The sequence below is a fragment of the Sinohyriopsis cumingii genome, chromosome 2, assembly GCF_028554795.1.
Source record: "Sinohyriopsis cumingii isolate HCF-2022 chromosome 2, ASM2855479v2, whole genome shotgun sequence".
Lineage (NCBI taxonomy): Eukaryota > Metazoa > Mollusca > Bivalvia > Unionida > Unionidae > Sinohyriopsis > Sinohyriopsis cumingii.
Genome location: NC_142962.1, coordinates 29,188,388 through 29,211,949, shown reverse-complemented (window position 1 = coordinate 29,211,949; position 23,562 = coordinate 29,188,388). Strand labels below are relative to the sequence as shown.

Below are 23,562 nucleotides of genomic sequence, written 5' to 3'. Positions count from 1 at the left end.
TGTCTATATAACATAAACATGACAAAACAACAAATTGACTCGGCAAGAGATAGAATCACGTAAAAAAAACACCAAGCTAAACTAAAATAAATAGTAGGGAAACATTCAGGCAAAAATACGGAGTAATAAAGTAACTATTTCCCAGTTGAATTCTTGTCCGTCATACTCTTCTTTTGTATAAGAAGGGCCTATAACATCCCTTTTGATTTTGTTTTTAAAAAATTTTGTCTTTGTAAAGCTGAGAATGAGACTATCGAAGAATTGAACTTGAGCTGGAATGCTTTCCGGTTAAAAGGAGGTGTCGAACTGTGTATGGGAATATCTGTAAGTATACTTTTAGCAATCTAGACTTTGTATAATATACGACGGGTAACTGTTGTTCTTAAAGTTCCTGCTTAATGACTTTCTAATGCTGCCACACTCCAACAACCCAAGACCAAACTTTACGCTATGGTGATAAATGTCTGCGCTGTGTTTAGTTCTATTTTCTTTCGAACGGCAGAGCACGCTGAATAGGTTATATTCTGTTACAGTCAAATTCATATAGACCATGCAGGCGTTTAAATCCGACTATTTCAGTAATGGGTTTCATTTGATGGAATTTAATCACACTTACCTTTAAATAACAATTATTCACTTTATTCGGATCCTCATACAACCATATTTCTATGAAAGATTATTTACACGCTACGAGAAATAAATACGGCAAAATCGATAGTAAATCATGTCGACATTTTAGGAAGAGTCAACCTGAGCGTGTGATCCAGTACAAACCGGATTGATTGTCGTGCGTTGTGATGTCACAAAAAAAGCTACGTAAGATGAAAACAAAAATGTGCACATCTATGTTGTGACCATATGCCCCGATGTGCTCTTTGATTCACCTAGTTTAGTACCATACTGTCATTGTAAACATCCATAGCAAGCAATAATTTTCGTCTGGAAGATTTTGGGTGATAATTCAGGTGCAAAGCATTCAACAATAAGGACTGAACAGGCTTCTCTTCAACTATTTTAGTATTAGATTTTAGAACAACAATTAAAATTTAGTTGAATTTGAGTAAATGCGCCTACATGGTCCGTATGATTTTTACTATAACCAGAATATGTTGAGCGGGTTGTGTTATGTTAGAAAGAATGTGCTGAGCAGGGTGTGTTCTGTTTGGAAGAATGTATTGAACTGGTTGTATTTTGATAGGTTTAATGCGCTAAATAGTTTGCGTTCTTCTTGAAAGAACGTACTGACGTGGGTATGGTTATTTCCATGCATGTCTGTCGATCTGTCTTTCTGACAATAAATGTTTCTGTTTCCGAAGTGTAACTCTTAATCCCGTTTAAGGTATGTAAACCAAACTTTGTACACTTACCAAGCAAATTGTGTAGAGGTGCCTTTTGATACTTAAAAAAAACTTTACTCGTTCAACATTTGTTATTGTTGCTGTTTTTTAAAAGTATTATAACATTCAAAAGGGATCTTTACATAAGCGGGAGACTAGGGGAATATGCCATCCTGAGAGGACCCTTGGTTTGCAAACTCTGTCAGTCCAGACCTAACCGTACGAACCAACTGAGCAAACCAGACATCGTCAGCCGATCACTCCCATACTTATTCATCCCGACTGAACAGCAGAGAACTCCGTCAACGTTTGCAGTCCCCATGACGTCGATGAGCACGCTTATGCTGATGCATCCCGACCACATAGCACAGAACCCCTTTAGCTTAATCAGACCCCGTGATGTTGCTTAACATTTTGCTCCGCAGCGCAGATAACACTGAATTCCATCAGCTTAATTAGTACTCAGTGCTCATCTCATCAGACTTAACAAGTTACACTCATTAAGCCCAACCGAATGGCAAAGAACCCATACAACTCAATCAGTCTCCTTGACTACGCTTATCACACTTAACTCAGCACAGCAAGCAAGTTGCGCTCGTTCAGTCCGACCGAACGGCACACGACCTAATCAGATTAATCATCCCAATGACGTTGTTTAGTATGCTAAGCTTAGCAGAGCCAGCAAGAACCATTCATACACCCCGCCAAAAAGAACAGAATCCCTTCATCTCAATCAGCTCCCAGCTCGACCGAACAGCAAAGAATCACCGGTTTAATCACTCCGAGTGACGTTACTAGCACGCTGAGATAAGCAGATCAAACAAGTTACGCTCATGCATCCCTACCAAACAGAACACAGCCCATTTAGCTTAATCCGCCCCTAAGACTTAGATAGGCATGCACCACAGCAGAGCAAGCCCTAAACAGCCAATTAAACATTATATCATACAACACACTCAGCCAACAGTACAAAATTGTGGTGCCTTTCTACACAACAAAACCTAACCTATTGACAACATTCTGTCCAACAGAAAACAACATGTTTATCTTATCATGTCCTATTCAGCATGTTCTCTCAAAGTAACCGTATTCCTCAATCAAACAAAAAGAAGATCTCGCAACTCAAGAAAGATTATGTGGCGACCGTCTTCTTCGCTACCTTCCTCAGAGTGATCATATGAGTCTCGAAGTATTGACTCTGTCCTGTCACGAACCCAGAAGTTCAAGTTCCAGGACCAAGAACAGATACTACTTTCCAATTAACTGGTTGCATTTTTGTGTGTACAACATCAGTCAGTTCAGAACATTTCTTACGATACAGTAAAACAGACGAGTGAGACGAATGACACCAGCATATCAGTGCCCAACCTACTAGACTCGTAGTAGAAAACTGATGAGGTGAGAGTGTATCTAATCTCTGCCCACGGTTAATATTATTAGCTGGTTCGAAATAGCATTTTGCACTTTATGTTTTAATAACAAAATGAGTTAATTACATCACATTTAACAGTTTTCAAAAGATATATGGTTTTATTTCTTTTGTCTGCTGATATCCGTAGAAAAGATGGCAACATAGATTTTGACCCTATGAGCGACCTAGCTGTGCTCTTGGAAATTACGTTATGTCATACCACCTGGCCATGACCAATTACAAAATTAAACTTACGTTATGGCATGCCACCTCGCCATTACTAATTAAAGAAGTCAACTTACGTTATGGCATGCCACATCGCCATGACTAATTAAAAAACTCAGCTTACGTTATGGCATGCCACCTCGCCATGACTAATTAAAGAATTCAACTTCAAATACATTATTGCGACTTTAACCAGCGGCAGTAATATATAGATAAACGTTTCATAAATCGATCGAGGTAAGACATCTTTTTAATACATTTTGGTACGGACGCTCAGAATGCATGAACTTATTATCCTAAGCTGTTCAGAATGTACTGAGCAGAATTCCTGTCTGTTGGGAAGAACTTGTTAAATAAGTTAGATTTGCTGGATAGAAATGTACATTGAACTGTTATGTTGGCCGAGGGTTATAGATTTAAGTATGTGTGGCTTATTACTCCAGGCTGAATGAGAGGAACTTCCTGTTTCTGCCAAGTTTACTATCCTAAACAATCTTCTTCGGGCTCATAAAGCTGCACGGGTTCTTTAATGTTATTAGGATAATAAGTTCATGCATTCTGATCAACAGAACACGACATATTCGGTGCGATTAAAATTCACAGAACATGACATGTTCAATACGCTTTCTCCATCTTCCCCCACCTAAGTAGAACGTAGTCTGTTTGGCGAGTCGATCCAATGAAACACTCTACACATAAACATCGCACGAAGGGCCCAGGCGACACATAGGACTGCGCTTTGTCCTTGTTCTGACCAGAAACGCTTTCCACTTAAATTTTTGACCGTCTGTTTCGGCGACCTTGTTTATGGTTGTCTTATGTCATATGTTCTACAGAGAAAACATGCCAGAAACGGGGTGAGAGGTTGCTGGCAGAAGAGGGGGGGGGGGGCAATATCACGTTTCTTGTCAGAACAATAAAACACCACCCAAGACACAGATGTATGATACAACTTTCCTGGAGAACTGGATCCGCATAGTTGTAAGGAGCATATCTATTCGGATTAGCTCGGCCATGGCAGCGGGGCACAGTATTGTGAACAATACACCACAGAACACATATATCGATACAAGATACACCAATATCACACTAATTCATTTTGCATTTTAGCATTGGTGTTTTGGAGTGGTGGCACCAACGGCAACTCATTAGGCAACAACCTCCAAGCTAACTCTAAACTCTAACCCACAAAGGTAATATAAAAATGAAACCTACCATAATAAAAAAAATTAGAAAACTTCGACTAAAGGGCAAAATTGAGTATAATCAAGGAAACCTAAAATACCTTTCGATTTAAATATTTACATTAAATAATTTTAAAAAAGAAATGAGTATCCCCTGAATATACTCTTCTATATTTTGTTTGAGCAGAAAAATAACCGACTACAAATTGTAAACCTGGCTATGAACGGGCTTGGTAACGAAGGCGCCCTAGGGGTAGCGGAAATGATCAAGAAGTCTACCACCCTGACCCACCTTGACATTAGTAGCAATCGGATCGGGTTACCGGGAGCCAGTGCTATTGCAAAAGCCCTGGAGGGCAATGAACTGCTAAAGGAATTTAAGGTATGTTTCAGTGGTGAATGGTAGATGCAGATGTCTTGAGGATATGGCAGCTTTAAGAGGAAGGGGTATAGGCTTTAATGCGGAAGGCAGGTGTGCAAAACGTCACTAGAACATGCTCATTACTTTATCTGATTGAGGTATTATAATTAGGTCTGAGTTGGATGATCTATACTTGTGTCGGGGCATAGAGAGACGATTCGTTTATGGTAGAGCAAGGTCCAGAAGAGGCGAAGCATTCCAAGTGCACTGGATCCAGCAAGGGATCACGTGTGTCAGGGATTGATTAAGATAAATGCAATAAACTGACAAAGAACAGTGCAAAAAACTAGTGACTGACTAGCCTGAGCCTGACAAGACAAACAAATAAAACAGAAAAACCATTGTGTTTGCAAAACTTGAAATGACTGTTTCTACAGGAATTAAACCTTTAAATTTATTATGTTTCATCCAAGATAGTATCAATAAGTACATTTAAAAATGAGATATGTATGAATCATTTCGTACGTTCTTGATTATCAAACGAAGTAGTCAAGTAGGTCGCTGTTTTGTCTACAAGACGCATGATTCTTCTCAAGCTAGGTCGGTACCAGTATTCAAAGAAATCAAGCCAATACGAACATGGAAAATATTTTGTTACGGCTATAGGTCTTAAAATATATAACAGATATAACAGAAAGAAGTGAAATCGTCAGAGTAAGTGAGATCAACAAGTTATGTATTTCTCTAAAATACGAAGTGAACATTCAGGGGTAACGTACAGTATTGTGAATTAAATCCCAAATAATCCAAATATCCTATCACAAGTCCAAAAATAAAAAAAAATGTTCCGAAAAATAAAGAATGTACCAAATAAATTAAACAGTCTTGAATGTCATCGTGTAACACAATGATGCGGTCCAGAATGTTTTTGAATGATTTTACAATAATTCCAAAGTAGTGTGTATAAGTAGAAAATGTCAATGAGTAATTTGGTAATTCCAGTGAATGTATTCGAAGCTGTACATAATGTAGATCATTTCCAAGATCAAGGCCGCTTATATTTAAATCTGAAATGTTTTATTAAATGATATTGTACAAACGTGTTATCTTTCTATATTTACAAATCTATAGGTACATTACTTAAATACAATAAACACTGTTAATACTGGTTATGATGATTAGTTGTGAACTTGATTGTGGCTTTATCTTGACTCAATCATATTCCTTTCCACAAATTCTGATGAACAGAAAAAGCCGAAAAAATTTGGTTTATTCGACTTACCTTGTTAGAAATTCAAAATCCTGTGTTACAATCCACCGACATATGTGCAATTTGTACTTTATTACAGGTAAAAATATGTGAGTATGAGAGCGCATTATAATTAAGAATTTTAGTGAATATGGGGACTAATTTTTTAAGTATGCATGGACGCCCGCAGCATAAGTCAAGGGGGGGGGGGCACGTTACAACCCCCGAAATCATACTACATACTGCAAAACGCTTCTTAAATATTAGCTTTAGTTTCAGACTGCATATTATACTAACTCTCCCGGCCATGACTGACTGCCCCCCCCCCCCCTGCAAAAACTCATAACCCCCAACCCTACAAAAAAAAAACAACTGACACCTCCTGCCAAATTTCCTGCGGGCGCCCATGTAAGTATGCCTTTTGAGTATGTTTTCAACCGGTGGAACGTAATACGATACGTGTCTTTGGCATCGTCGTAATCCATGGTCGAAAAACCGATTCGCTCATGTGTATGACCTGTGGCTGTTTGTGCTGAGATTTCCTTGTTTTCTTAAAGACAGGCATAAACAAACAATTGTCATGGACAAGGCACTGCAACAATCTCCTATACATCAATGAATGGGCCGTTTTATAAATCGATAAGAGTCTGTGTTGGGAAGAGAAACTCTTAATGGTTCATTCAAACAGCGTAAACATTCATGTAGTGTGCCTATGACGAGAAAAGTTAACTCGCGTATGCAGTGATCGATTAAGCTGGTTTATTCATATTCATCAGAAAACAAGAAAGCTAAGCACAGGCAGGTGCTGGTGATAAATTAGCGCCACGGATTATTGCCCTTGGCTTCAGACGATGCGTTCTTTTGAAAATTCTGGTTCAAGATATGCATTAAATTTACTTTTTCATATCTCCTGAAATAAAAACCCAGGAGATAACTTCGAATATGGCATATTAAACGTCATTTATTATCTGTGTATCTCTTATATAAGCTTCTTTGCAGATATCGTAATCAAGTCGTGGAAAGTTAGATCCCTTAGCTTGACGTCTGGTGTCGCTAGTGCAAAGTAGGACTGTAACCCTAATATGTATATTGTTATTGTCATGCGTGGTGTTTAAGTGTTCGCCTTTGTCTACTATTTGACAAAAATGTTGTAAATTGTGTACACATTAAAGACTAAATGTGCAATTGTTACTAATTTTACGAAGCGCTCCGGTGACCTAGTGGTTAGAGCGTCCGTCCCGGATGCGGGAGGTCGTGGGTTCGAACCCCGGCCGAGTCATACCACAGACTTCTAAATATGGTACAAACAGCTACCTCGCTGGGCACTCAGCATTAAGAGGTTAGTGTTAGGACTGGTCAGCCTGGTGTCAGCATAATGTGACTGGGTTGGACCTCATGCTACATGTCTGCGGCATGATGCTCCAGTGATAGACATCACTATAACTGCTACACAGCAGACATCGTAGCGATATGACTGGACAATTGTTAAAGCTACGTTAAAAATATAAATCACACACATAAACACACACAGTAATAAAAAGAAAAATAGGTAGTGGCTTATTGATTTATGAACGTTTATACTAAGATCATGCGGTTAGATGAATTCAAAACCAGTCAACTCTAACAGCTCAGTAAACATCGTTATTGGTAATCATATACTGTACATTAGATCCAAAATGGAAAGACTTGAGTCCTACTATCCGATATATGAGAAGACAGAAACTGTTTTCCAAACCCGAAGAGTACGTACCTGCAAGGAATACGGCGTTTATTTACTTTCACAATATAGTATGATTTTCCATCCTCACTAATGTCTTTTTCTTCGTTATTTCCAGATGGGCTATAATCCTATTGGAGTGGATGGTGCCAAGATTCTTCTGAAAGTCATTACTGCTGAAAATAGTCGACTGGTTCTAAAATGTTTTGATATATTGGTGAGGTTATGTGCAGTGTACCTTTATCGTATTTCGTCATATTGTAATGCAGGGTCTCCATCTTCAAAGGTTTTCGTTCATGAAACTCGCCCTGATAATCATTTATTGAAAATACCAATCCACTTGGAATAAAGAGTAGTGCAACTTTAAAGAGTGACTTAATCCTGGCTTTTGTACTTATCTGCCCGGTACACAGCTGCACTCCAAACAATTTCCAGTCGGATCTTTTGGGTTTGAGTTTAAATTTACAAACAGTTTGGAGAATACTAGACCGTATTTTGTATTATGAAATCAATTTGAGTATGAAATTTATATTCGTGTTATGCAATTAATTTAAGTATGAAATCAATATTCGTGTTATGAAATAAATTTCATTATGAAATTTATATTGATTTTATGAAATCAATTTGAGTATGAAATTCGTATTCGTGTTATGAAACCAACTTGAGTATGAAATTGAAATTCGTGCTATGAAACCATGAAATTCATATCATTATTACGAAAAAAAATTGAGTATGAAATTCATATTCGTGTTATTAAATCAATTTAAAACTGAAATTCATATTCGTGCTATCAAATCAATTTGATACTGAAATTCATATTCGTAATACGAAATCAATTTGAGAATGAAATTCATATTCGTGTTACGAAATTAATTTGAATCTGAAATTCATATTCGTCTATGAAATCAATTTGAGAATGAAGTTCATATTCGTGTTATGAAATCAATTTGAGTATGAAATTCTCACGCAGCTCAGAGGGCAAAATATTTTAACTTCTGTTCATCTACTCAACTTTCTGTTAGATTCATAGAGACGTTTACAGCTTAGATTTTAAAGGTTGGCTATTCTCCTTGCTTTAAAAAATAAAAATAAAACACAACTCCGTGGATACTTCTGGTTTCTGTGTTAGGTTTAGCTTTAGTTCTGTGCTGCAAACGTTTGGAGCAGTTTATTGGAGATTGGTACTGTGACCCTGTCCCTGGGGATTCTGTTACCTGTTTGAATGTTCGGTGAGCTTTAGGGGGCATAATTCTATTTCCTATTCTTGAATGTTCAGTTATCTAAAACTATGTAATTAAAGGACGTAATAAAAATGTACAATACCTTATCCTCGAAGAAAGTTAATGTCTTATTGGTTTGCACAAAATCATAAAAATGATCCTTACTCCAGCCCAAGTCAGATGTCGTGTTGAGTCTCTTGACCAGCTCAAGTCAGATGTCGTGTTAAGTCTCTAGACCAGCCCAAGTCATATGTCGTGTTGAGTCTCTAGACCAGCTCAAGTCAGATGTCGTGTTGAGTCTCTAGACCAGCTCAAGTCATATGTCGTGTTGAGTCTCTAGACCAGCTCAAGTCAGATGTCGTGTTAAGTCTCTAGACCAGCCCAAGTCATATGTCGTGTTGAGTCTCTAGACCAGCTCAAGTCATATATCGTGTTGAGTCTCTAGACCAGCTCAAGTCATATGTCGTGTTAAGTCTCTAGACCAGCCCAAGTCATATGTCGTGTTAAGTCTCTAAACCAGCTCAAGTCAGATGTCGTGTTGAGTCTCTAGACCAGCTCAAGTCATATGTCGTGTTGAGTCTCTAGACCAGCTCAAGTCAGATGTCGTGTTAAGTCTCTAGACCAGCCCAAGTCATATGTCGTGTTGAGTCTCTAGACCAGCTCAAGTCAGATGTCGTGTTGAGTCTCTAGACCAGCTCAAGTCAGATGTCGTGTTAAGTCTCTAAACCAGCTCAAGTCAGATGTCGTGTTGAGTCCCTAAGTAAAGCTTTACTCAAATTCAGGTCAGATGCCGTGTTGTGTCCATAGGCAATGGATCTTGCCACCATTGGATCAGCATCAAATAGTGGTACATGTGCTGTACCAAACAGTGTTACATGTGCTGTTATCCTTCTAATCAATCAATCAATCAATCAATCAATCAATCAATTAAAACAGTCATTCTGCAGCAGAAAAAAAAAGAACAGACTTCGTGAATTATTGTCCAAATTATTAAACGGTTTCATTTTATTACATTTTTTACAGGATAAAAATAAATAAGATGATGCAATCTAAATATCTTCAGAACATAATCCATGCATTTCCAAAGTGAAGAGTGACAAAAAGAAAACAATGAAAAAACTTTGACTAGCATAATAAATGCCACATTTCTAAATTCATTATAAGGGACGTATAACTGCTACACGGTTTATAAATATGAAGCAAAACGAAGACATCTTGTAGACACATCATGCACACGGATGTTATATAACTCTCAAATAATGGTGTGCAGTCATCAAAACACAGAAACGCTAAACTGGGTCTAACATGGCAAATAACATTAGCATCAACATGTCCGGTCAGTTCTTCCTTTGAAAATATATGTATGCCAATTACGAAGATGCCCCCGACAACGAAAATGAAGTACTTAATGTCTATATTAAAAAGTGCCTTTTGTAATAGGATCTAAACCACATTAAGCGTCAAAGTATATGGAAACTATATTCGTCAATGACTAAAACAATATATCTCAACAACAACAAAAAAGAAACAGTAGATAATGCTGCATTCGTTAATCAGCTCAGTGGGAATTGAATTATAACAATACAGAATCAAGGTGCAAAGCTTACTGTATAATAAAACTACGGTAAACCAGAATTAATACGTGAAAAAAATATGCAAACATTATATTGATCACGAATCATCTCGTGGCATGTGGCTAAAATATCATGGTGGTCAAACCGACTAGTTATCCTTAGGATGTCTATCAAAATAATCAGGAATTTAACTGACCAATCAGGCGCTTGTTCGGGTACGTTAACTGACAATCAGTGAAGCCACTAGACCTCAGTCAATATCTTAAACCCCAAATCCAGTTTTTAGGACCGAGAGTCCACCTTCGTTTGGTGACAACTGTCAAGGTATAATTTAAAATTATTTTCCTTTTCTTTGCAGGGTGTTGACGTTGATAAGGAGTTCAGAGATATGAAATTGTTGTATCTGGCGACCAAGAAAATTAATATCTCCCATGGTGCCATCCTTGGAGATTATGTATTGGGACAGCGGAAGGTGACCATGCCACGTAAGTTCACTTAGGTACATTCATCGCTCTGAAAATTCATCAAATTACTGTGATTACTACGAGCATCAATCTAATCAAACAGGATCTATAAATAATAATTTGAAGAAATACAATTTGATCTGGATGTTTACAAAACCAAAACCATAACCTGGATTACACTCGGGAAATTCCAAAACTTACACCCAAATAAACATATTTGCTTCTTCTATTAATAATGATCCTTATATTAAGCCCACACAGAGGGATAATAATTTGAGTATGCATTAGTTGTTTACACAGAATAAAATAAAAAAGTGAATCAAGTGAAGCAGAAATGAATTCAAATTTGGACAAGGTCAAGTCCAACATACAATGTTACGTGACAATAGTATATAATGAAATACATGTAAAATAAAACTAACAAAGTATGTAAATTAAATATAAATATCACAACGGTCTTTTGTTTAATTACAATAGTACAATCCAAGAATATATCCTTATTTGTATTTCAATATAAATCCAAGTCTATATCTATCAATGTTATTCTTGTGTACTTTGTATTTCCAGAGAAGAAAACTTTGATTAACTAATTTAAATCAATAAATTCCAGCCCAAATGAACACTGGTCATAACAATAATACAACTGACTCTGCTCCGATCTTAATGCAAGAATGAATAATTTCTAGGTAAATAAGTTTATATTGTTCTGTACTTGACCTCAGGTCACAATTAGCATTTTCTATTTTTTTAAAACACTATTGCCTAATAGAATATTTCATGCTGAAAATCTCCAAATATTTGCACAATGAAATCTTAATTAGATGGTATGGTACTAAAATTATCATATAAGACGTGGTAAATAACAGGTAGACCTGGCATTTCATGAGGAATTTCTGATTTTCTTCACTCAGATTGAGATAAACATGTTTACAAAACCAAAGTCAATGATGCATGTCAGGTAGAAATGAATTTGACTTTGGACAAGGTTAAGTCCAAAATACAATTATCTATAGCATATAATTCATAAAAAGAACTAACAAACAATGAAAATTAAATACACATAGCAATACAAATATGCATTTCAACATACCGGTAATCTTTCAGGATGTATGATTTTACCGTAAAGCACATACGCAAATTTTCTACATTAACTTCGCAAGAACAGTATGGATTATTTAGCTGTACTACGAACATCAATCTAAGCAAACAGGATCTATAAATAACAGGAGCATTCGATAACAGGATCTATAGATTAAATATCACATGGTCTTACTTTTACCTTCTCACCTATTCAGTTTATCTGGGAAAGTAAAATCATGAGCAGATAGGTCGTGCAATCAATCACATAGGCAAATTCAGTAGTTTTTAACATGAACCGGTTTCCTCTCCCAATAATGGCATTTATTTTACCCAGCAAATACCTCTGTTAGATGACCACATATGACGTAGCATTCCAATGTTATTACATCAATGCTCATTCGATGGTTGCACGAGACGCTCGCATGCAGTAGTCACCAGAGCTATATCTGGTGCAAAAAGAGCCAAATTGTGTTTATTGGGTCATGTTAGAATGGAAATAATGATTTGAAAAAACAAGTACCTATTTCAGAGACCTACTTTTTATAAATGTTGCAGTTTGCATAATCCCCTCGAGCCGTCTTGTCCTAAGATGATGCAACCTTGAAAGCATGTTTTTAGATTTATAAATATATCTCTTTTTCAATTAAATATTTCTATATTTATCCTGCGTTGTCTTGCATTTAGCTTTCGTACGTGGTGGATCAAGGTCTCCCTTTATCTCACAAGAACTTTGTCCTGTGAATTTTTTGTGGAGGGGTGGGGTGAGCTTCAAATGTTGTTACCTTGCTTTTTCTTTCATTCATTGTCATTTCTTCTATGACGGCTCCGGTGGCCTAGTGGTTAGAGCGTCCGCCTCGGATGCGGGAGGTCGTAGGTTCGATCCCCGACCGAGTCAAGCCAAAGACTTACAAAAATGGTACTAATAGTTGCCTCGCTTAGCGCTCAGCATTAAGAGGATAGTGTTAGGACTGGTTGGCCTGGTGTCGTAATAATGTGGCCGGGTGGGACATCATGCTACATGCTACATGTCTGTTTGCAGCATGATGCCCCAGTGTTAGACATCACTATAAACTGCCACATTGCACACATCGTAGCGATATGACTGAAAAATTGTTAAAGGTACATTAAAAATCCAAATCACACACGCACACATTTCTTCTTTGCACATTATCTCTCTGATCGCTTAGTCAAATGTATACATTTGATAGCTTAGTCACAGAGGAATGGCCGAATGTACACATCTAATAGCTTACGATGATTGGTTATGTGTGACCTTATCTTCAGACTCACATGATTGTCAATGTCCTGTCAATGTCTTGACTTGACAGAATATATTGCTTAATGATAGTCGCCTTATAAAGATGAACAGTTTCCTAACTATTTTTTCTTACTATTATAATGGTATACCCCATACTTTCTGTAAGAGAAACTATTGGCGGTCATGGAGGTACTAGCGAATAAAATCATTATTCTCTTATCGTATGGATAGTTAATTTATTACCAGCAACTATCTGATATACTTCAAACTAATGATGAAAATACTACTTTAAGCAATTACGAATAAATTAGTTTTATCAAACCTCGTGTATATTTTTTCACGGATATCGTTTTGTACGGATATCGTTTGCAGGGATATCATTCCTACTGCACGGATATATTTCCTACCCATTTGCAGATGACCTAGTATCTGATTGCTTAGTTCCTAAAGGACTTTACCTTGTTCACAGTTAATATGATCTAGAAATGATTATTCAACCCACGTTTTGGTTCTGAAACTGAGTCTTAGTTTTTCATATAAAGGATGTTTACCTAAGAATGTTATTCCTATCATAAACATCAGTCTTATTGGAGTCATTCACTTATGTTTAGTTGAGAGGATTTAATTTATATATGGATTTGTTTCAATAATTGCAATTATAAACTGCTCTTAAACTTCTGGATTTAGTAATCATTTTGGATTACTGTGAATTCAATTAAAAGCCATTTCGATTATATAATTGTGTTACATCAAGACTACTATCACATAAAATTAATCCAGACTTTTGCCACACCGGCACAATAGATTGGATTTCATTCGGAACAGCACTGGAACTCATTTGGTTAACTCGATACTTTTGGACCTGTGATAGAACTTATAGGGCTATTTAGGATTCCATTCACCATTATGTAAGTTAGTTATAATTTTTACTATGGTATTTTGGGGAACTAAATTAGCTGTTCAATTTTCCGAAACTTGTTGCTTTCACTTTGATACATATTTCAAGACAACAGGTGTAATAGTATATATTGTTCTGGCGATGGAAAATTCGACACAACGAAACACTCCCTGGGCATCAAGATCGACGAAGTGTAAATTTTACTTCATCACAAAGTTAACATAACGTTAGACTTTATGATAGCTTTGGGAGTGGTTAAGTAAATATTACAGTTCAAGAAATATCCAGCCATGGTCATGCAATCTCTATAACTCCAGTTTTCCTTATTTCTGTCTTCAAATCAGCGGATTCCATCAACACAAATTTTAATTTAGGTACTTACCTTTCATGCGCTTCTTCATCGGAAGTGGTTCCTCTTATTTACCAATGTGTAAAATATTCGAGAGTAGTATCACGTGATAGTGTACAATCCATTGGATGGAACAGAAACCAGTATATTCATTAAAAAAAATACCTGGAATTAGATATTTGCGGCTACGTGTCAGCACTAGTGCTTTTCATATATATCACATTGACATTAAGTACACACAAGTTATTGAAAAATATCGCCATGTCATTTCAGAAGACACCCATTGCAATGACGAACTTTCGAGTGGAACACCTGCATAATATTATCCATGAGATTTCAAGGCAAGCGTGTTACAGGTAAGTACAGTTTTACAAGTAGGTTAAGAATTACATGTAGGTACAAAATTACAGGTAGGTACAGTTTGCAAGGTTATTGTCCTATCAGTTCGTTTCTCTTATTATTAAGACCCGTTAAATTGATAGGAGGAAAACATGCCATGACAAGCCTACACAGTCTTTCATAGATGGTGACCATTATAATGTTTGTCATTACAATCCTACATTCTCAGATAGTGACCATTAATGTTCCTAGGAGGATCCTGCACATTCTTACATATATAGTGACCATTACAGTCTTGCCAACACAATCGTACATTCTCAGATAGTGACCATTACAGTCTTGCCAGCACAATCGTACATTCTCAGATAATGACCATTAATGTTCCTAAAGGGATCAAACACATTCGTACATAGATAGTGACCATTACAGTGTTGCCAAAATAATCCTACACATTCTTACAAAGATAGTGACCAATACATTGCTGTCAGAATAAAACATACCTTTTTACATATATAATTTCCATTACACTGCTTATATCAAGAATTCTTATGGTGACTATCACAGTGTTTATCACAAATACTGATAGTGCCCACTACAGAGCTTATCACATGAATACAGATGACCATTATTACAGTGCTTATCACATGAATACTGAAAGTGACCATTTCAGTGCTTATCACATGAATACTGAAAGTGAACATTTCAGTGATTATCACATTAATACTGATAGTGACCATTTCAGTGCTTATCACAAGAATACTGATAGTGAACAGTACAGTGCTTATTACATGAATACAGAAAGTGACCATTTCAGAGATTGTCACATGGTATTGATAGTGACCATTACAGTGCTTATCACAAAAATACTGATAGTGACCATTACAGTGCTTATCACATGAAAACTTATCGTCCCCATTACAATTTTTCTTACAAGAATACTGATAGTGCCCATTACAGTGCTTATCACAAGAATACTGATAGTGACCATTATAGGGCTTATCACAAGAATACTGATAGCAACCATTACAATGGTTATCACAAGAATACTGCTGTTGACCATTAGAATGCTTATCACAAGAATACTGATAGTGACCATTATAGGGCTTATCACAAGAATACTGATAGCAACCATTACAATGGTTATCACAAGAATACTGCTGTTGACCATTAGAATGCTTATCACAAGAATACTGATAGTGACCATTATAGGGCTTATCACAAGAATACTGATAGCAACCATTACAATGGTTATCACAAGAATACTGCTGTTGACCATTAGAATGTTTATCACAAGAATACTGATAGTGACCATTATAGGGCTTATCACAAGAATACTGATAGTGACCATTATAGTGTTTATTACAAGAATATTATATTATTTAGGTTAGTATACATATATAATATGTTTATATATGCAACATGTCAAGGCGTAATGACCGAGACATAATGATCGTTTTCAAAGTCACTGGACTTCACTGTTTTGCGTTTCGTAAAACAAATCAGTAAGTACATCACAATGAATCGGTACGTCACAGTAAATCAGTATATCACAATTAATCATTGTATCACACTAAATCGGTATATCACAATGCATCAGTACATCACAATAAATTGGTACATCAAAATAAATCAGTACATCACAATAAATCGGTACATTACAATAAGTCAGTACGTCAGAATAAATCAGTATATCACAATAAATCAGCACATAAAAATAACTCACTGTATCAAAGTAAATCAGTATATCAATAAATCAGAACAGCAAATCGATAAATCACGGTAAATCAGTATTTCACATTATATCACTGTATCACAAAAAATCGGTTCATAACACTACATCAGTACACTACAATAAATCACTGTATCACAAAAAATCACTGTATCATAATAAATCAACGTATCACAATAAATCAGTATATGATCAGTAATCGGTACATCGCAATAAATCCGTATATCAAATCGATACATCACAATAAATCAGTATATCAAATTTACACATTTTAATAAATCAGCATAAATCAGTACATTACTTTATATCAGTATATCCTATAAATCGATACATCACAAAAAATTAGTACATCATATCGATACATCACAATAAATCAGTACACCGAATCGGTACATCACAATAAATCAGTATATGATCAGTAATCGGTACATCGCAATAAATCCGTATATCAAATCGATACATCACAATAAATCAGTACATCAAATCTGCACATTTTAATAAATCAGCATAAATCAGTACATCACTATACATCATTGTATCACTATAAATCAGTATATCAAATCGATACATCGCAATAAATTAGTGCATCAAATCGATACATCACAATAAATCAGTACACCGAATCGGTACATCACAATAAATCAGTACACCGAATCGGTACATCACAATAAATCAGTATATGATCAGTAATCGGTACATCACAATAAATCAGTACACTGAATCGGTACATCACAATAAATCAGTACCTCATATTGATACATCACAATAAATCAGTACATCAAATCGATACATCACTATAAGTCAGTATATGATCAGTAATCGATACATCACAATAAATCAGTACATCAAATCTGCACATCTTAATAAATCAATATATCAGCATAAATCAGTTGTTGTTGTTGTTGTAGGTTTTGACGCCATTTTCAGCACACGATAGGCTATACATGGCGGCCAGTATTAATGGTGGAGGAAGAACCCGAGAAAACCCCAGAAAGAACCACCTACCCACGAAAAGCTACTGGCAAGCTTTCTCACATATCCATATTGGCTGAATCTGAGACTCGAACCCAAGCAGACAGAGGTGAGATGGCAGTGATCCGTAACGTTTTAGACCACTCGGCCACTCGGGGCCCCGCATAAATCAGTACATCACAATATATCAGTATATCACTATAAATCAGTACATCAAATCGATACGTCAAATCGATACATCACAATAAATCGATGCATCACAATAAATCAGTACATCACAATAAATCAGTATATCACACCAAATCAGTACATCACAATAAATCGGTACATTAAATCAATACATCACAATGAAACAGTATATCAAAATTAACCAGGTCATCACAGTTGTTATGTATATTTAATTTATATTGTGTGTTGGTCTTTTTCCATGATTATATGTTATGTATATCTTTAATGTGTGGTAGATACTGAGTGTGACTACTTTGTTACTTTGTAAACAGCATATCACATAGCTAATATATGACTATGATTATAAATCGTATTTTAAGATAATTATTACTTGGGGGTAAAATTACTTACAGATGCCAAGTTCAAGGTCTAGTTTTGTTTTAAAAATTAAGAATGTTTTAGAAGCAGGTTGTTTACGAATTTGATTGGAAAATTCTATTGTAAATGACCTAGTTCCAGATTGCGGTGTGTTATGATTCATGTTATGGCATGTATATAAGTCTGAAGTAAACATAAATGTTTATTCCATATGTTAACATCAGTCTTAAGGTAATCAATTCAAGTTGTGTGTCAGTTAATATTTGAGAGGATTTATTTATTTAAATATTTCATTGCATTTACAAAGTGTTCAGCAACACTTTTAGGACAAAACAATTATTTTGGAATTATTGTGAAATAATTCAATAACATTTGGATTATTTAACTGTGAAGCATCAAAACTGTTGGCACTTTAGCACATTCGAGACTGAAAATATTTCGGAACACTGCTGAAATTCATTCGTAATACTCTTTACTTTTAGACTTGCGATAGAACTTCTAACACTGTTTGTAATTTAATTCACAATACTGGGCGTTCTTATTAAATTTTCACTAAGTATTCGAGGGAAATAAATACTTTGTTGAATTTTACAAAACTTTTTGGTTTTCACTCATTTATGTTGCTTAGCTAAAGACCACACAGTCGAAACAGAAAATTAGGTAGTGTCCGCGATACAAATTTTTTTAACATATTTCAGAAAACTTCAATTTGTTTTTTAAATTTATATCACTTTGTTTCCGACTTACGTTTAGGTTCTGGTATTTTAATACTACATATTTGTTTTTTTGTTTTTTTATTGAAACCAACAAGCTTTCATGATATCATCTAAAATCGAAATATATTTTAAATCCAGTCCAGGAAGGGTTAAAGTCATCAGAAAAGGACGAATTACTCCATCTTGCCGGACAATATGACCTTTTGGAAGTCAAGTCTTCTTTAATGAAGCAAGAAATAACAATAATTTGGTCCAATATTTGTAGAAAAGAATTCTTGGGATAAAAGTGTTTTGGGTTTTGATTAACATTTCTCTGGCTCTAAAATGAAGAAAAAAAAATGAATTGAAATTAAAAGACAAGATACAAATATAGTCAAGAAAGCTTCAGCTTTAAGAAATAGTAGAAATCAAAAATCAGCAAAGAGAAAGAGAAATACAACTGCAGAAAGGGGAAAAGGGGAGAGAGAGAGAAAGAGAAAGAGAGAAAGAGAAATACAAATGCAAAGAGAAAAAAAGAGAAGGAAATATAAATGCAAGGTAAAAGAGAACAAGAAATAGTTTTTCAAATGCAGAAAGAAGAAACAGACGTGCAGAAAGAAGAAAAGGAAACGCAATTTAGACTTAAAGAATTAGAACTTGCAAGCTTATGGTATCTCCCCACCATCTTTACACAAAAGTTCAGGTTTTGATCTTACCAGAAATATTAGGTTACTTACCCATTTTAAAGTTAAAGAAGTAAATCAATAATTTCCTTACTTTGAAAAAATTGCTGAAAATCTGAAATGGCCAAGAGATCATCGGACTTTGTTTTTACAAACTGTACTTACTAGCAAAGCTCGTGTAGTCGACGCTTCACTGTCATTACAACGAAGTGTTAATTACGATCTTGAAGTGTTGTGATTTGGTACCTGAAATATATCGACAAAGGTTTAAGAACTGTCAAAAAAGAATTGGTCAGACCCATGTAAAATTGGCATGGGGAAAAAACAATTACTTGACAGATGATAAAGCCAGGAAGAATGATTGAAATTATGATAACATCAGGCAGCTCATATCAGTTGAAGAGTTCAAGAATTGCGTCCATAGTGACGCCTATTTTGATGAGGAAAAGTTCGAAACTTCAGAAAATGCTGCTCGTACCACTAACAATTATTACTTGCCGCACAAAATATCGTTGACAAAAAGTCTTCCTCTCAACAGTTATTTTGGTAAAAAAATATCAACTCAGTCTCATAAGAATACTTCCAAATCTCAGTGTGGCACAACGTGCAGGAATCAACTTCTGATCAGACTGATCAGAATACCGTATCTCTTCCTACGTGCTTTTACTGAACCAGAAAAGGGTCCGTTATATCTGAATAGCCACAGACTGAAAAATATAAGCAACTGATTGGAGACAGTGCTTTTCCAAATACTTCTATTTCTAAGAGGTCACGATCAATGTCTTTTACTGAAAACAGTACATTTGTTGGGTCAAACAAACCCTAGTAAGATTTTATTATGGAGAATTATGAACCATTCATGTCGACATGTTGTTGTCACTCGTTGCTTCTGCTAGGTATATCTCTATTAAAATATGATTGGACACAGAAGGTTCTCATGGTCATCTATTATCAGGTCCTTTGCCTTTATCTGAGACGTCTTCATCTAGTGAAAGTGTTCTTATTGAGTAAGTGGAGTGCGGCTATCTTAATATTCCTCTCCGATGTGTAACTTTGTCATCATACTTAGTCTCAGGACAAGTGAGAGTCGGATCAGTGATCATTACCCATCGAGTGTATTCATTTAATACTAGGAAATAACCTAATAGGAGATATGGTTGTGGTTAATCCACTTGTAACTGACAATTATTGTTTTGATCAAAATGAAAATGATACCCCCCGCCTTATACCTATGTCGTGCATTTACTATAGCTATGAGAGAAAGAGCTCTCGATAATGATGTTGATTCGAGTGAATTCCAAGTTTGAATTTGCTGATTTGTAAATAGCCTCGAATGTGCTAATATGTCAACAGTCTTGATGTATCACAGTGATATAATCCAAAATGTCATAGAATCAATTCACAACAATTCTAAAATAATAGTTTAGTCCAAAATCAATGCGCGCATTGTAATTCCAGCGAATAATTGGAATAAATAAATTAAATCCTCTCAACTTAACACAACTAAAATATTTTCTATTAAAACTGATGTTAAAATACGTAATTCGTAATCCCAAAGTAACCAAAATTATATACCCTTGCACTTGACCTGTGTCGCAATTATTATTTTTTGAAAATTCTCTGTCATCTTAATGGAAGATTGCTCCCAACAGTAAAAAAAAAATTTAGTTTCCGTTACCTTCTAAGGTTAGAATCAATACTGTATCTACAGCTCAAAATGAAGTAGACATGTTTCCAATTAATAATTGCCTTACTAGGTAACTGATAGACAAGTATTAGCTATGTACTATGTTGTTTACAAATAAATGACACTAGTCTGGTAGACCCTTACAATCTCTAATCATAAACAAAAATTTCAACGCACAGTACAAATTAAGTATGCATAACACAAAGTCATATCAACATGAAATTCTTAGTCTAGCCCATGAAACTCTCTTGGTGTGTCATTTAGGAGTCCGTAAGACTTATCTCAAGATCTTAAATCATTTTGTTGGCCTAAGAGTCAAAGTAATGTTTCTAAATACTGCAGATCTTGTCATACTTGTAAAATGGTAGGAAAGTCAATCAGAAGATAACTAACGCTCATCTGCAACCTATTGCTGCATTTGGCAAACCATTTAGTGGAATGACAGTATACTTTGTCGGCCTTATACATGTAACCAAGTCAGGCAACTAATACCTGTTGACCATACTATGTTCATCCTCAAGGTTCCTATAGGAAATTTCTTTGAGGAATATTAAGACTAACACCATAGTAAAAGCGTTGATAAGGTTTGTGTTTTGTTGAGAGGGGTGGGCAATTTTTTTAATTACACTTTTTAGGCTTCCTAAATCTGTTCAATCTGATGAAAGGTCAAAGTATGTCAAGTATGAATTAGGTATCTAACAGGTTAAGTCTTGTGTCCATCGCTATGAAAGTCAAGGGGCTTTGGAAAGATTTCATCATTTCCTTTCATTCCTTTAGTGTTAGTTACGACTCATCTCCGTTCTGAGGGTAATACATATTTTGATTACCATTTCTTATCATTCGTTTAGTTTCACTCTAGACTCGTCTTCATTCTAAGGGTATTACAATAGTACCATCATCAATTCGTATTATTCCTTTAGTGTTACTTTAGACTCGTGTCCATTTTAAGGGAGGTCCATATTATCGTTATTATTTTGTTATCATTCTGTTAGTGTTACTCTAGACTCATCTCTATGCTAGTGGTAGGATGGGATGAATGAGAGGTAAATTTAAGTGTCATAATTGTTCAGTATACCTTTAGTTAGCAACAGCAAGTTTAAAAAATATATTATTATCTAGTCATTGTCACACGATGGTGTTTAAACCAATTAAATTTCCACTTACATGGACTATTCATGTTAATTGTCATTATTAGAAATTAATGTCATTCCTGGCGTCACGTCACATGCGCCTGACCCAGGATTCACGAAAGTCCTTGACCTGAGTGCACTCTCAAACCATCAAAAGTGCGTATTTTAATTACATCAAATTTGTTACATTGCCCGAAGATACACTGCATATTTTACAACATTTGTCAAGTAAATTGATATTAGTTTTTTAATTTCCGGGATTTATTGAGTTTAGTCATAATCAGATAGTAAAACCTGAGTTCCAGTGTACACTCAAGTTGACGGAGTTCGTGAATGTACATGACGCTGCTATTATTCCACACGGACAAACATAACAGCAAATTGTTCTGTATGCCTGACTGCTTTCTTCCTCTCTCAAGACCGATCGACTAAGTAATTACAAATTTATAACATGTATATGTTACAAATAGATACAATGTGGTCCAAACCCCACTGCATCATATAAAACAATACGATTAAACATGTTTTATGCCAACGATGCCCGTAACTGATTTCGTGACAAATGGCCATTTTCTTTTACAGCGACGTTATTTTCATTCACTTTGACGTCATTTTGATGTAAAGAAATTCAGCAGTATTTAACATTTACACTATAACGGTACCTGATTTTCAAAAATATTCTTATTTCAGTGCAAATTAAGAAAACTTGAATTTTTAATTTAACTTCAGTTTATTCAATCCTACTTGTTTGAAAAATCGATTGGGTTTTCAAAAGTGGAAACTAATGTAAGGCAAGAGAGTATAAATGGAGATAAATGTATCTTATTTCTCTATCAAAGATGTTCTGTTAAAGTAAAGGAATCATATAGAAGAAATTATTAAGATTTCATATGTATCATATATCAAATCAGTATTTTCATATGATTACAGTATGGTTTCAATTTAAGGATTATATAATAAATACGGATATAAAAATGTCCTATTTTCAGATGCATGAAAGCACAACATCGACTCCTTACTCCTGTGGAAGTTTGTCCTTTTGTCCTTGTTTGGAATTGGGAAATATTTATGTTTGTATTTATTTCATTATTATTTTTATCCTTTCTGATACGAAGTCAATAAAAATATTCCGAAGTTAATGTCCGTTATTGCTTCTATATTAAAAAATTAGAATTTTTCGCCGCTTCATACCTTTCGTGTCGACGCATAGGCTTATGTGCCACTCTACATGCTTGCCTAACCAACTACCTCCTTATTTATCTATCTTTCTAACAATCTGTCTTTTATCATTTCACTCTGTGTGTCGATCTATCTAGCTGTATGTCTGTCTGCCTAGTTTGAATGTAACATATAAGAAAATTAAGTTTAATACTTTCTGATAAACGGACTTTACAGTCCATCTTTATTATGTTGTATACTATCAGATGTATGTCAGATGATGTATCTAAAGTATA

The 23,562-nt window shown here is 35.3% G+C and overlaps 1 protein-coding gene across 1 annotated transcript in view; it reads left to right on the top strand.

Annotated features, from left to right (window-relative positions):
• LOC149804539 (uncharacterized) overlaps positions 1-23,161 on the top strand; it is a 55,930-nt gene extending 32,769 nt beyond the window's left edge. Inside the window, exons 8-13 of the mRNA XM_089932776.1 lie at positions 239-324; positions 4,345-4,539; positions 7,603-7,701; positions 10,637-10,763; positions 14,601-14,683; positions 23,098-23,161. Of these exons, the coding sequence (XP_089788902.1) occupies positions 239-324; positions 4,345-4,539; positions 7,603-7,701; positions 10,637-10,763; positions 14,601-14,647 (554 nt within the window). The 3' untranslated portion in view covers positions 14,648-14,683; positions 23,098-23,161. The remainder of the gene's footprint in view (positions 1-238; positions 325-4,344; positions 4,540-7,602; positions 7,702-10,636; positions 10,764-14,600; positions 14,684-23,097) is intronic.
• The last annotated feature ends 401 nt before the right edge of the window (positions 23,162-23,562 follow it).